The sequence below is a fragment of the Acomys russatus genome, chromosome 15 (genome assembly GCF_903995435.1).
Source record: "Acomys russatus chromosome 15, mAcoRus1.1, whole genome shotgun sequence".
NCBI classification, from domain to species: Eukaryota; Metazoa; Chordata; class Mammalia; order Rodentia; family Muridae; genus Acomys; species Acomys russatus.
Genome location: NC_067151.1, coordinates 60539057 through 60555380, shown reverse-complemented (window position 1 = coordinate 60555380; position 16324 = coordinate 60539057). Strand labels below are relative to the sequence as shown.

Here is a 16324-nt window from a genome sequence, read left to right as displayed (position 1 = left end):
TCTCTGCAGCGGGGTCTCTTAGAGAGAAACTCCTACAGGCCCTGCTCAGTGTAATGAATGGAGCCAGCCTTGGGTAGGCAGGACAATAGAAGGATTGACCCTGCATGCAGACCCTTGTGGGGAAAGGCAACCTAGAAACTAAGCTGCGGATGGAGAAACCCCTAAAACTCTATAATGAGCTAAAGGCAACAACTCCACAAGGCTGGCCTGTCCCTACAATAACTACCAAGTACCCAAGATAGAATATCCAGTATAAACAAGAATTCTTGAGCTCAGTCGTGTTTATGTGTATGGGTATTTTGCATACACCACATACATGACTGGTGCCTGCAGAGGCCAGGAGAGGGCACCAGGTCCTCTGGAACTAGTTGAAGGCATTGTTAGTTGCTGGAAATTGAACCCAGCTCCTCTGGAAGAGAAGTCAGAGCTCGTAACTGCTGAGCCATCCCTCCAGCCCATCTGGCAGCAGGGTTTAGAACCATTTTCTGGAAATCATCAGTGTCAAAAGTGAGCTACAGCTCAAGTCTAGAAACAGTATTTGTTATGTATAGAGAACACCTGCTGTCACAAGGTCACCCAGAAAAGACACACTGTTCTTGAACCTTGACTGACAGAACAAGATGTGATAACCAACATCAAACATGCGAAGAATGAACAGCACCACTGAGGAAAAAAAATTAAAGTCTTCTACATGCTACAGGCTATGCATGAACTTTTATATAAATTCTGATTTTGTTTTATTGTTGCTTTCTTCACTATAGCAAATAATTAGAATCAACCTAGTCGTTCATCAACAGGTAAATGGATAATGGAAATTTGGTATACATATACATATATATTCATATATATGAATACTACTTAGCTCTGAGGAAAAGTGAAACTTAAAAACTTCAGAAAGATAGATGGACTTAGAATGTATAATATTAAATGAGGTCACATAATTGTAAAAAGAAAAAAAAAATCACACATTCTCTCCCATATAAAGGATCTAGACAATATGTATGTAAGCAAATGTGCCTGTGGGTGCAGTTTAACATGAGGAAAACAAAAGCTAAACAGAAGGGGATGAGGAATGCAGGTAATAGACACAAGCTGTCAAATCGTTTCTTTCTAGTTCTAATTCTGTGGAGGATTTTTTTTTTTGGTTTTGATGGTAGATAAGGACATACATTTAACAAGAATTTAATAAATATCTTATTAATGAGAATATAATTAATTTAATAAGAAGCTTCACAGCTTATGTTTTGAATGCTAATTCTAACTGTATATAGGTTCATTAAGTTATAGATTTTTGAATCTGGCTAATTTTGGTATGTAATATTTTTATTTATTTGCAATTTTTTAAAGTTTATTTAAAATGAATTTTTTATATTAATTCTTTTGCACAAATAAAGAATAACAGAATCAAACTGCTATATGTATGTGAAGAAGGAATAATACAAATATATGGTGGAGTTTGATGGAATTAATCAGTAAAGAAGTAAAAGACTAATGGGGTTGGAGGAGACACTAAAATGAATGGGTTTTTTTGGTTTTTTGGTTTTTTTGAGAAGGGTTTCTCTGTGTAGCCTTGGCTGTCCTGGACTCACTTTGTACACCAGGCTAGCCTTGAACTCACAGCAATCCACCTGCCTCTGCCTCCCGAGTGCTGGGATTAAAGGCGTGCGCCACCACGCCCGCCGCACTAAAATGAATGTTACAGGCTCAGAAAACAGGGTGTTCTACCTGGTGGTAGGAAGTGACAATACAACCACAATTAGCAAGCTGTAGGCTGAAATGAAGAAGGAAGCCATGAATTCCAAGCTCCTAGAAAAATGCAGTAGGTTTCAAGCAATCTTGAATTGCTTCAATCTGCCTTGGACTGAGATCTCAAGAAACCATGCCAACTAGCTACCTGATCTTCAACCACTTCTGGTTTTGTACACTATGATCTCAGAGCCATTACTATCAGTTCTCAATAGAGATGCAACAGAGGATGTGGGTAACCCAGCCATGGGTCTGCCAGTGACAAGTGAGATTAAATTTAGGAGAGTCTGGGTCCTTGGCAAACTAATTTCTTTGACATCAGTTACCACTATGCTATAAAATTCACAAAATGCTTTTTACAAAAACCATCCTGATCATGGCCAGTTAGTGGCTGAGTGGGGCTCACACAGCCACCTTTGCCTTAACGTCCTTTACTTTCTGTATCCGTCTACTCGTATGTTTTCTACACCCCTTGAATATGGTCTGATATTTAGGAATAGAGTGTGAATGATTACTCAGGATCCATTAAACACACACTAATCTTCTCAAAGCATGACCCAATTTTCTAAGAGATTACTCCTAAACAAACTGTCCTTTGCCCACCTCTCTAAAAGACTGCAAGGACTCAAACACTATTTGTTAAAGTGGCCTAACCCAAGCGTCTTACCAAGATAAATTTGTTTAAAGTCTGTACTCAGTGACCTGCTGGGTACCAGTGGGAGACAAGTGACTTTCAATGAAGCTCTTACTCTGTCAACAGCACAGTCCCTTTCCCAGCCGACTAGTCTCACAGTCAGAAATCACATTAGACTCAGCCCTGACATACCTCACTGATTCTCCTTCCAAGATGCCGTCTGCACCAGCCTCTTCTCCATTTTCACTGTCACTAGGCATCTGATGCTAAAACCTTCTAGCTAGCCTTCTCACATTTAAACTCTTCTAATTTACACATCAACACCAGGACTTGCTCTTTACCCACCATTTTTTGTATTATATATAATTGTGAATATACGCACACATAGCTACTGTAGCACGTATGTGGGGGCCAGAGACCAGGAATTGGCTCCTTCCACCATGTGGGTTCCAGAGATTGAACTCAGATTGCCAGGCTTGATGACAAGCACAGTAATCCACTGAAATCTCACACTGACCTTAAATATTGTTTTAAAAATCACTCTAAATTAAATCTCAATGGACTCCCCCATAAAGCCTGAACTATCCTCCACCTTGTACACATTATTAATATACTCTCCTCTGCTCCAGAGACCCTCAAGCATACCATTTCCAGAAGCTCTGCTCACGTTCCCTTTGCCCCAAATGCCTTCCTCTTCCCTTCACCTACAAAACTTTAACTACTCTCCTGCCTTTTTTTTTTTTTTTTTTTCCTTTAGATTTATTTATTTTATGAATATGAGTGTTTTATTTGCAAGCATGTCTGGGCACCGTGTGCACGTCTGTGGCCACAGAAGTCAGAAGAGGCTGTCAGATCCCTTGGAACTGGAGTTATGGATGATTGGCAGCCACCATGTGGGCACTGGGAATTGAACCAGAGTCCTCTGCTACAAGTGCTCATAACCACTGAGCCACCCTTTCAGTCTCTCCCCTGCTTCTTTTTAACAGTCTCATTCCCTCACTCTTGTGATTTTCCCCCTTCAAATCCATCTAACCTGGGTATCTTTCTAACCCGTAACACATCATCTAAATCTACTGTCTCCAATCCTACTAGGGGCCACAGTTCCTCTTCACACGCCTCCATCCCTGTGTTTCCGTTTCCCTTCCCATCAGGTGCTCTATTCCCTTTAAACGTCATGACTTTTCAGGGAGACAGGGCTCACTGGAAGCATGGCATTGTTTCCAGAGGCTCTAGGAGCACAACAGCTCTAAGGATCAAGTCTTCAAGGCTGATTAGCCCAACGGACTCACTGGTGCAGTTAAGGAAATGAAGACCCAGTGCAGGGAAGAATTTTCCATGCGGTTGGGAACAAAGCTGGCCCCAGCATCCATATCTGTTAACTCAAGAGGCTGGTGTTCTTCCTACAAACACCAAAGTGACTGATAGTCTTTAAACTTTTTTGAGAGTAATTTTTTTTTTCATCCTGTTTGACCAATGGGGAGGGGAGTGGCCAGGAAGGCACCTATAGGTCTAAGCTGAGGTCTTGTCCCAACACAGAGATTAAGAAAAAAGAGAAGGGGCTGGAGAGACGACTAATGGTTAGAAGCACTTGATGATTTGCAGGGACCAGAGTTGCATTCCCAGCACGCACATGGTGGCTCACAACCATCTGCCATTCCAGTTCCAGAGGATACAATGCCCTCTTCTGGCCTCCAAGGGAACAGTACACACATGGAGCATAGACATACATGCAGACACAACATCCATATATGACAAAAACTAAAAAGTTAAAAAGGGGGAAGTAATCAAAATACATTACATGAAAGTTTTAAATTAGAAACTGAAATAAATAGATATCCACTGAATAATAAAAGGAAAAAAAAAAAACAAAAAAAAACAAAACCAGAAGACATACAGCACCCTAGGGCAAGTTTCTAAGCCACATGATAAATCTAGTGAGGTTTTTAAAATAATAAACCAGTAAAAAATATATATTTGGGGAGGTTGAGACAGGGTTTCTCTGTGTAGCCTTGGCTGCCCTGGACTCTCTTTGTAGAGCAGGCTGGCCTCGAACTCACAGCGATCCTGAGTGCTGGGATTAAAGGCATGCGCCACCACACCCGGCTGTAAAATTATTTTTAATAGTAATACCACTATGATAATATGAAGTAGACTTAATTAGTATAAATTAAAGTAACATATCTCACAGAATTTCAGAGCTAACATCTCCTTTCAAACACATACAAGTCCTGTATCTTTAAAGCAGTCAGGGACACTATCGAGACTCCAGTTTCCAAACCCTGTTCCATGGCAGCTATTAGCTCCCAGATCTCCCTAATCTGTGTGTTCACTTAAGGATTACCTATATAGTCTCTACTACTTGTTTATAGTTTCTGATGAATGCCATTTTATTATTATTTTTGTTTATGATGCTAAACTGCGGGGCAGTTTCTCTGCCTGACAGTTCTTTGACCAGAAAAGAAGTATTAGATTGCTCTATCAAAACATTTTTGAGTATCAAAATTAAGCTTAGCTTGCTCCTGGCTCATAATGCTAATTAATCGCCAAATCCACTGCCATCTCCATCTCATACTCCGGACGGGCACTAGGGTATGCTGTAGGACAGACCTGGAACTTCAGGATACTTACTCTTTCCTGCTCTAGATTTTTTTCCCCCTCCCCTGTGCTGAAACCAATCTTCTAAAGGAAACAGAAGCTAAGTTAATTATCTGGGGCTCTTTGGTCCCAGAGTTCAACAGAGACAGTAACAGGTTGAGGGTCTGCATTTCCTCTGAAAGCTCCTTCTACAAGGAATGGCCTAGGATCATTAACCAAATCCTTCTGGGGTTTCTAGTGTGACTCAGTGGTTGAGCCTAGCATGCAATAGGCTCTGAGTTCTACCTTCAGCCCTGAAAAAAAAAAAAAAAAAAAAAAAAAAAAATGAAGGGGGAAAAAGCAAAATCCACAACTAATTCTAACTGCATCCCACAGAATGGCATCTAACTAGCCGGAGTATCAGTCTCTTCCACTCATCAGCATTCCTAGGAAGGAGGCTGGAGAAGGAGGTAAAGAGCTGGCCCTGCACGCACGAGGACCTGAGTTTGGATCCCAGGAGCTCCCTGGTCAGCCAGGCTAACCTGACTAAAGCAGCAGGCTCCAGGTTCAGTGACAGAGCTTGTCTTAAAATATAAGATGGACTGTGATTGAGAAAGATTCCTCATGTCAACCTCTGGACTTCACACACGAGTGCATACAACCAGGTATATGTATACACATACATGCATACATACATGCACGCACGCACGCACGGAACAATTCTCCTGCCTCAATTTCCCAAGTGCTAAGGTCACAGGGTGGGCCACCCATCCACCTATCAATATTGCATTTTTCTTTTTGAGACAGGGTCTGTAGCTCAGGCTGGCCTAAAACTCCTATGATGCCAAGAAGGATCTTGGGTTTCTGTTCTTCTGCCTCTGCCTCTGGAGTGCTGAGATTATAGGATTGTAGTGCTGGTGACTGAGCCCAGTTCTTCCAGCATTCTAGCAAATGTGGTACCCACTAAGCTATACTCCCCACCAGGTCTTATTTTCTGTTCTCCTTACCTTGTACATTTCTGCTGCAACAACAACAACAAAAACCTATTCATTCTTCTTAAATTTCTCAAAATAAGAGAACTTTCTGACACTCCTTGACTTTTAAAATCATCATTACTGTTGTTTGGAGACAGGGTCTCAATATGTAGTCCTAGCTGGCCGCAGGCTTAATTTGTTGACATTGTTGGGTTTGAACTCACAGAGACCAACCTATCTCTAGTAAGGTCATTGGATAGTTTAAACGCTGATTTCTGTCTCAATGTTGTATAAACACTGCTCCCCAATCGTTCCCTGGTATGTCAATAAAGCAGCTTACAGCCAATCGCTGAGCAGGGGAGGGAATAGGGCTGGACTTCCTGCCTTCCGGGCCGGGAGGAGTTAGGAGACGAACTAGGGGGTTCAGCCAAGGGATTCAACCCCAGGTAGAGAGATCCAAGGAGGATCAGGAGGAAGGAGCTGGAGCCGAGGAAAGCTACAGAAGTGCAAGTATTGCTGGGATGTTTGCTGGGAGTAAGACAAAATAACATCGAGGGTTAAGAACAGATTTAAACTGCTCAGATTGTGCTGTGGAACCTTGTATTATAAAAGAATCTCAATTATTTGTGTGATAGCTGGGTTAAGAAATAAGCTCAGAGAAACAAACACTGTTTTGTAAAAATAACTTCAACAACCTCTCCCTCCCAAGTGCTGGGATTAAAACTGTGCTCCACCACACCAGCTTTAACTTGTTTTAGATTATTTAATTCACGAAGCAGTGCACAAAGCTAAGTCAAATACACGAAATTACCATCTAGAATTTATATAGTTTCACAATTTAAAAAGCAACTTGGGCCGGGCATAGCGACACACGCCTTTAATCCCAGCACTCAGGAGGCAAAGGCAAGCAGATTGCTGTGAGTTCGAGGCCAGCCTGGTCTACAAAGCGAGTCCAGGACAGCCAAGGCTACACAGAGTAACCCTGTCTCGAAAAACCTTAAAACAACTTGGAATATCTTTCTTTCTTTTTTTTTTTTTTGGTTTTTCGAGACAGGGTTTCTCTGTGTAGCCTTGGCTGTCCTAGACTCACTTTGTAGACCAGGCTGGCCTCAAACTCACAGAGATCCGCCTGCCTCTGCCTCCCAAGTGCTGGGATTAAAGGCGTGCGCCACCACCGCCCGGCTCAACTTGGAATATCTTATCTCATTTGATTTGTGCCTTTCAACAGCCCAGTGAGGGCAATACCATCATAAACGTATGAACTAGAGAAGGCAATATATGGCACTTTTGCTTTCTCCAGGAGGACATGAGAAGACCAAGCATTCTTGGCATAACTATACTTTTCTGGTGTGGTCCTCACATGGCCTGCACCTTTGTGCAGAGAAAAGCTGTTCTGTGGATGCAAACTCCCAACCTACCCCGCCCCAAGAACATTTAGTCTGAGGAATCAGGCAAAATCTCTATTTGCAATACCAAACACATTTCCAGAAGATACTGAAATTAAGAAGAAGGGACAAAAAAGAGGTTATGAACAAACCCGCAAAAGGCAGGGGCAGCCACATTTTATCTCATCTTTCGCTAAAAGAGAAATCATCTAAAATCACTCCATGCCTAAAATGGACCCAGGACAAAACTGATGTAAAAGACTGCCAAGCACATACCCAGATTTCTTTATTTAAGCCACAATCTCTAAATATATGACCCTTCATCCTGTTCCTTTATCCTCTAGAAAACACGTAACAAGGAGGAAACGTTCTCTGGTTTACCCTGCACTGCACGATGAAGTCGTTGAAACAGCCTGCAGTGGATGGACACTTGTTAGTGTGCTCACTTATCCTAACACACAGCTGGGGGGTTTATAAGGCACTGACTACACACCAGGCACTCAACTTAGTAGACAGGATAAGAAACAAGCAAACCAACACAGCCCCTGCTTTCAGAGCTTGCACTAGTGCCGCTTCCGTGGCCTTTGCTGTATTGTTGAGACACGGTGTTACTCAGGCTGGCCTTGAATTCACTACATAGCCCAGGCTGGCTTCAATCTTTTAATCCTTCCTGCTTCAAGTTTCCAAGTACTGGGCTTATAATCAGGTGCCACCGTGTCTACTTCCCAATTAGATTGCCAGCTCTCCGTAAGAAATAAATAATTTTCTAAAGCACTCGCATCATCTTATACAATAAACTGATGAACTAAAAGAAAACAGAATCCCTGACACTACAGTTTGGGACATTTCCTTCTAGCCCATCCCTCCAGCCTAAGACTAAATTATCACTTGGGAAGTGAAAGCTGGAAGATTGTGAATCCCAGATACACAGCGAGTCAGGAAGCTAGCCTGGGTGACAAAAAGAAAGGATTGTGAATTATTTACGTTCATAAGGTACAGGGCCTAGGACATCAACAAATTCAACAGTGTATTCTGTAGCTAAGGCAGATCAGGACAGCCAACTAAAGAGAGCCAGAAGGGGATCCAGAGTGGGTCCCAGACTGGCGGAAGCAGGGTAAAGGCAAGACAGGCCTTCCCACAGAAGAGCACGTCGCTTCAACTCCAGAGGTTATAGGTTCAAAGTCCAGGGGAACGCTTGTCAAGTGCCTCACCCAATGGCCAGAGACAGCACAATGGTGCCTTGCTCACTCAAGGTGGCGAGCCTGTAAACCTCTGCGAACCAGGATGGGGCAACGGAGAGGACCAGGGATTCAGGATTAGAGGACTCAGATTTGAGACTAGATCTGACACTCCTCAGGTAACACAGGAACAGCACTGGACAAGCCAGGAAGCCACTCCGTCTCCTCAGCTGCAAAACGTGAGCAGTGACTTCTGGCTTGTCTCTCTCTCTGTCCCACCAAAACATCACGAGGTTCAAACAAGAGATGGTCTAATGTGGTGTAGTGAGAGCACTTGGGGCCCAGAGGTCTGTATCTACACAGTCATGCATGCTCCGAGAGGAACACCTCATGTTATTAGCCCAAAACTGCCACCTCCCCACACCCTCCCATACCTGGTTCCCGGAATTATAAGAAACCACTCACCATCTCAATCTTAATTTGGCTATACTGAGAGAGGGGTGGACATGCAGACCTTTCCCCTCCTCACTCTGACAGCCTCGGTTATCCTTTCTCAGACCACAATGGAAAGGGGAAGAGGGAGATGCCAGGTAGCCACATGGCCTCTGTGGTGGCCTGCTCCTCCCCACTGCACGCAGACTACTCCACAGATCTAAGCGGGACTCTAGGACACTGTGTTTGGGAGGCATTATGCTTAGGCCGCATTCCACGGTCAAAAGGAAATTGCTCTGAGCATGTATAGCCAAAGGTGAGCTGACGCAGAGAGCAACTGCTGACTTACAGGCAGCCTTCCCTGCCCTGCAAACACTACTTGTTCACTCGACTGTTATTTTCCAACCACCTACCTATCCATTCAGTTGGGAGGTATGGGATAGCCACACAAAACACGGCCCCTTGGAGGACTTTTTTTTTTTTTTTTAAAGGAGAATTGAAGAGGGGGAGGGGAAAGGAGTGGCTACTGGAACAGCCACTCCAGTTGTATCAATCCTTTGGAAGAGAGACGACAGGTCACACTGCAGTGCTCCCGGCAGCAGGGCAGATTCAGCCCATGGGGGAAGGGGTATCATGTGCTTCCAGCTGATTTCAGGGGCCTACAAGCCAAAACAACTCCTTCCGGCTTCAAGCAGAGGGAAGGCCCGGGTTTTTTTGTTTTGTTTTGTTTTGTTTTTCTGTTGTTATTTTTGTTGTTGTTGTTCAGAGTCCAGCTTACTAAGAACAGCAAATTAAGCCCAGAGCACCACCCAGCCTGTTGGTAGGTCTCAACTTAAACTCTTAAACTTGAAGAGGAACACCGTGGCCTAAACCTTCTGGAGCTCTGTCGGCCGCTGGTGAGAATTCTGATTATGTGGATGCACGGTATTTTTGTCCCAACTTTCAGGCCAAGCACAGCTTCCTCATTTTAAATGGGAGCCACCCTACCACTGTACCCCACTATCCCATAACAAACCAGCCTAGGGGAGGCTCATAGCCCTGCCAATCATCCTCCCCGCTCCCCCCCTCCCGCCCTCCCCAAATATCTGAAGCTAGTGTCCATTCACCCCTGTGGGTTCACACGACTAGGCTTGGTCCAAGCTTGGAATCCCGAGGCTGGCAAGTTGGGGACCCAGAGTCCGCCTTACACCTGGTTGTAAAGCAAAAGCCGCTGAAGGCATTCACCCCTCCTCTCCAGAGTCACCGGTTACAAATGACACAGAATTAGGGGGTGTGTTTTGGACACAGACACACACAGGGGGAACATATATACTGACCATAACCATAGACCGCAGCTCCTACCTTAGCTATCCCACAGCCCGCTGGGTCAAAACAGGCCACCTCCCTCCCAGTCTTTTTAGTAAGTGTTGGAGAAACCCCAAATTATTTAAACATACCTGTCTATACTATGGGGTAATCTTATGCTCATGGTTCCTCCGTGTTGCCACAGTTCTGGAATCTTGTAGCTTCTTTGGGTGTCTTGATGAGGCCTGAGACCCTTGCAATTTTTAAGGAAGGTGAAAGGAAGGCCTCCCAAGTTGAAGACTAAATCCTTTTTCTTCCAGCTGTCAGGACCCTGGTAACTGCAGCGCCATTCTAGTTCTACCAGTTAACATGGTCTCCTCCTTTCTTGACCCTTTACCCTCCCCTTGTCTTAAAAAAAAAAAAAAAAAAAAAAAGAGGAAAAACTATGACCTTCTTAGAAACCAAAACGTTAACCACAAATCTCTTCAAGGTTAGCACTACAGACTAAAAAAACGAACCACAGAAAGAATGTGACTTCAAAATATCCGTCTTCGCTGCAGACAGATAAAAACCATCCTTTCAATCCAGTTTTCCCAGCTGTCCTTGTGTTGACAAGGAAGCCTTAAGCTCCAAAGGTTGAAAAATCTCTGGTTTCCAAATGCTTAAAATGCCAACTGCAGAATTATTCCAGGGAAGAAAAAAAAAAAAAAAAAAAAAAAAAAAAAAAGGGCTGAACAAATCCGCAATTGGCACTTGGGAGGAAAAGAAAAATCGTCCAGATGATTTGCACAGTTAAAATAAATAAAACCATACAGCAGTACGAACACAACACGAAGTCCAGGGCAGCCCTGGAAGCAAAATTTGTGGATTTCTTAAAGATCAAAACAAAAAACAGAAAAACAAAAAACGATCTTCTACATTAAAGGTTTTGAATTCTGAAATGAGCCAATTGTGCAGACACACACACACCAAAAAAAAAAAAAAAAAAAAAAAAAATCACAAAACACCTGAAGCGCAATGCTTTTTACCTTCAAAGCGGGAGCATTGGCCAAAAACCCCACGAAACCTTAAATGTTCTTTTCCCTGTCGACCTGCAGGTCCCTCCACCTAGCCCAGCCCGGTGCTCAGCCCCAGCCTCGGATCGGCCTTTTTTCTGAGACAATTTCCTCAGTCAGCGCTGTGTGCTCCTGCACGTCCAGGCTCCGAAAGTCTCTCCCGCCGCAGCGCCCTGGAGCGGCGGTCCCGCTTCCCCTGGCCAGCCGATCGCGCCGGGCGACCCGCTCCCACTATTGTTGCGGCTCGGTTAGGGCCGGGGCGCCCTCCACAGCGGCGCGGAGAGCCCGGGCCGCGGCCTCGGCCTCCGTGCCCGCCCGCCCGCCAGCCAGCCACAGCCTCCCTGCTCGGCCGCTCCCGGCGTCCGCGTCGCGGCCGCTGCGCTTCCGGCCCCGCCCCCGCGCGCGCTTGCTCGGGCCCGGCCCGCTGCCGCCCGCCCCGCCCCTTCCCCGCCCCGCCCCGCCCCTTCCCCGCCGACTCCGGTCGCCCCGGCCCTCCGCTGGCTCCGCCTTAACGCCGCCCGCCCTCCCTCTCGCGGCTCCGCGCGCCCCGGGTCCGCGCGCTGCGGCCTAGCTGTTCCCGGTGCTCCTGTCCCGGAGGCACGATCTTTGTTTCTGCAGTGTCTGCGGGCCGCGCTGCCCCTTCCTCCTCCGCTTCGTTTCATTCACGTGTCCCGTCCCATTCAAGGCACCCGAAGCCCCCTTAGCTGTGCCCTCGACCCTCTGAGCAGCCACCGACTCTGCCCCCACGGCTCCCTTGTATTAGCTTGGGTATCTTGAATGGCGCTGCTCTTTAATTCAGTGCAAAAGCCTTTCCAGGGCATTGTTATTTTCACGATACACACCCCCTTCGTGAAATCACGGTTTCTAACTCTCTTCAACTGACTGTCAGTAGTCAGAAGGTCCCAAGACTGAAGGGAAAAGGAGCATCGAAATTGAGGAATTGTGTTTTTGCCTGGGTAAGCTGTGCAGGCGCTGGTGCATTTCCAAGTACTCTGCTTGTGCTCGCCTCGGTCTTGGCCTACCTGAGCCCATTCAAGTTTCGAGCTTGCCACCTGTGTTAGCAAGAGGGACACGGAACTGATTAAGCATCTATTTAAGACCTGCTAAAATCAGATTTCCGTATTTTTTCCCCAGTACAGGTGGATGAATGGACATTGCTATGGATTGAATGAGTGAGTGAGTGTGTGTGTGTGTGTGTGTGTGTGTGTGTGTGTGTGTGTTTGTATGATGTTATATGACTTCCTGAGGAAACACAGACGTCTGTTCACATCAGAAAGGGCACCAGTAGTTTTACCCAAGTCTATCCTAGTGAGCATTTACTGGGGCAGCTGCACCACCCAAAAGCCACCCTTGATGGATGAGGATGGTGGGGACGACTGACCTCCACCCTGGACCAGCTGGAATTAATAGCGCTTCTATAACCTTGGGGAGGGGCATTGTGAATCCTGTTTGTTTCAGGAACTTACTGAAATTTCTGAGTGCTTACTTGTGGAGCCAAGGGGACAACTGTGGGTGGCATTCTTCCTCAGGTGCCAAATAACCTCACCCCTTTTTTGGAGACAAGAGTAAGCTCCACCCTTTCACCCTCCTCAGCAGCAACATTTGCAAGTCCGTACCACCAAAGCTCAGCCTTTTTTATGTTCCTTCTAGGGGTTTGTTGTATAACAGTTTCCGGGTCAAGTTAAAACCTTCCCTCTTGGAGGAAGACTCTTTTAAGACAACCAAAAGAAAAGAAAAGAAAAAAAAAAAAGACGTAAGATATGAAAGGGGCAATGTGAAATAGGGTATTTTTAGGATGTTTGAAGAAGAGGTAAAACATTCTATCCTGCAGAGAAGCTCCGTAAGACAGGAAGTTAACAGCTCAAAATAACTTCAGGAAGTCCCGGAAACTCAACAGACTCACTAGGCCCCTCCCTCTCTGGGCATTCTAAGCAGTAAGAACTATGAAGAGCCATCCTCAGACAATCCGACTTGAAGACCAGCTAAGCAGCATGGAAGAGGCTCAGAACAACTGAACTACTCACCTGGAAAGGACGTTACAACCTGCTGTGCTGCTGCTGTTACGAAAGTGTGCAGTGTGCTCCAGGTTCCCAGCGTCGGTGAGCTGTCACCCCTGCTGGAATGTTCGTTGGTGTTGCAGCTGTCATTAAGTCATTTCTGTTCCTGTAAGAAAGTCTCTACCCATATTCCTATAAGCAGTCCTAGTAAAACTCATTGGTTCACCAAGTTGGACTGTGGTGACTGTAGTCTGAGTAGATACCTGGTTACATCTTCTCAGGAAATGTCTGCCATACCAGAGGGTTGGACTCAGGTTCTTGCGCTTGCGAGGCCTGTTTTGCTAACCGAGCCTTATCTCCAGATGCTTTTTTGTTTGTTTGTTTTGAGATAGTGTTTTCACTAAGTTGGCCTCAATCTCTGAGCAGTCATATCTGTGATTTATTAGAACAGCTTGCAGGCCGTGGTCCAACAATAGCTGTCTGCCAACGGGAGGTCCAAGACAAGAATCCAGTAGCATGAGGCTGGATGTCTCAGTTGGTCTTCACCATATGCCGGAATCCTGAAGAAGTGGCTTCTAATGCCAGTGGAGGAATGGACTGACCAACGAGAGCAAGCTTCCTTCTTCCACATCCTTTATATAGGCTGCCAGAAGAGGGTGTGGCACAGATAAAAGGTGGGCCATCCCCCTCAAAAGATCCAGATTAAAAGTGTGTCTTCTGGGGGCTGGAGAGATGGCTCAGATGTTAAGAGCACTGGCTGCTCTTCCAGAGGTCCTGAGTTCAATTCCCAGCAACCACATGGTGGCTCACAATCATCTATAATGTGATCTAATGCCCTCTTCTGTCATATAGGCATATATGCAGGCAGAGCACTGTATATGTAATAAACAAATAAATAAATAAAAAGCATATCTTCCCAGTTCAAATGATTTAATCAAGGAAAAAAATCCCTCACAGATAAACCCAGCCACTTGGGTTTTAGCTAATTCCAGATGTGGTCAAGTTGACAACCAAGAACAGCCATCACAAGTTCATTCCTTGTCAACGTGACACACAATCATATCTCCTTAAGTCATGCTTAATTTCTAGATGAAAGCAATAACCAGGCCATAATTACATCTAACACGATAAAGCTATCCCATGTATAATCACAAATGCATTATATATTTAAACCAGGTCATAATTACACCCAGCGTGATATAACTATCCCTCGTACAACCACAAACACGTTATATATTTTAGAATAGATGGCATTGCCCTTGAGGGACATTCTCTTAGTATCTCAAACTTAAATATGATAGCCAACTGGTACTCTTTTCATTGATGCTACATTGCATGATAAAGAAACATGAAAGTGGGCTAGAGAGATGGCTCAGAGGTTAGGAGCACTGACTGCTTTTCCATGAGTTCAAATCCCAGCAACCACATGTTGACTCACAACCATCTATAATGAGATCTGTATACATAATAAATAAATCTAAAAAAAGAAAGAAAGATGTAAGAGCCGGGTGTGGTGGCGCATGCCTTTAATCCCAGCACTCAGGTGGCAGAGGCAGGTGGATTGCTGTGAGTTTAAAGCCAGCCTGGTCTACAAAGCATGTCTAGGACAGCAAGGGCTACACAGGGAAACTCTGTCTCAAGAAACCAAAAAAAGAAAAAGATAAAAGAAAACACAAATATCTGTACAAACATGTGCTTAACAAAATATGAAAAAAATATTCATGTCAATTATAACCCTTGTTTCTGCAACTGGTCCACATGGACTTAGCTGGTATTTTTTTCTACTTTCCTCCACTAACCATTCTGTATTTCCTCTGCACCTCAGCAGGGCTTCATTCCTGAAGGGTCTGTGCCCTTTGTCATCCTGCCTGGATTATGTTGGTGTAGTTTCCAATTGGCTTTAATCGTCAGACATGGCAGTACCAAGAGTGACCCTAAAGGATCTCCCACACGCCAGGTATAATCTTTCCTACCTCTGTTGTGGAGACTCAATCCTATTTCCCATGGTACTCTGGATCCATTACCCTTCCTGACACTGTTATTCCTTTCTTAGCCTGTTAGCTCAATGGTATCAGAAGCCCAAAGTTGGGGGGCGGGGTGGCACGTGGGAGCCCTGAGCTCCCATTCAATAGTGTCTGTTGTGGTTCCTGGAAGGAGCATTCCCTGCTCTGGAACCAAAACTTCCAGGCCAGTGGAAATTTAAAAAGTCATGAGAACAGGAAGCAGAATGTCTCCTAGTGGGTCACTAGGGGTCACAGTGGGTAGAACTGTTCCCTCTTCCATCCCTTGATTCCTGGACGTGTGGATCCTGGCTATGGGAGAAACCATGTTATATATTGGATGTTGATTCAACGCACACACCTCCTTCGGGAGAACTCTGTCCCAGCCCTCCAGGCTGCCGCCACCTAATTGGTGGTGTAACTATGTCTTCAAAAAGCCATTCCATCTTTCTGTTAGGCCAGCTGCTTCAGAATGGTGGGGAACATGGTAAGACCAGCGGGTCCCATGATCCTGGGGCCACTGTGTCACTCACTTCTCTGGCTGTGCAGTGAGTTCTTTGGTCAGAAGCAATGCTGTGAAGAGTACCATGATGATGGATAAAGCGTTCTGTAAGTTTGTGGATGATGGCTTTGACAGAAGAGTTACACACAGGAAAGGCAAATCCATAACCCAGGGTAAGTACATATTCCTGTAAGGACAAAGCAGTGTCCTTTCCCTGGAGGAAGTGGCCCAATGTAGTCAACCTGCCACCAGGCTGCTGGCTGGTCACCCTGGGGAATGATGCCGTATTTGGGGCTCGGTGTTGGTCTCTGCCATTAGCAGATCTGGCACTCAGCAGCAGCTGTAGCCAGGTCAGCCTGGGTCAGAGAAGTCCAGGTTGTTGAGCCTGTTCATAATCTTCATTTCTGCCACCATGGCCACTTTGTTCATGGGTTCATTGGGAAATGACAGTGATGGCTGAGGAAGGAGGCTGGCTGTCCACATAATAGGTCATTCTATCTACTTGATATTTGTTGTTGTTTGATTGTTTGTTTGTTTTTTCAAGACAGGGTCTCTCTGTGTAG

At 45.2% G+C, this 16324-nt stretch overlaps 1 protein-coding gene across 1 annotated transcript in view; it reads right to left on the bottom strand.

Annotated features, from left to right (window-relative positions):
- Arhgef11 (Rho guanine nucleotide exchange factor 11) overlaps positions 1–11100 on the bottom strand; it is a 107015-nt gene extending 95915 nt beyond the window's left edge. The window contains exon 1 of the mRNA XM_051157418.1: positions 10360–11100. Coding sequence (XP_051013375.1) covers positions 10360–10391 — 32 coding nt within the window. The 5' untranslated portion in view covers positions 10392–11100. The remainder of the gene's footprint in view (positions 1–10359) is intronic.
- Positions 11101–16324: the final 5224 nt, after the last annotated feature.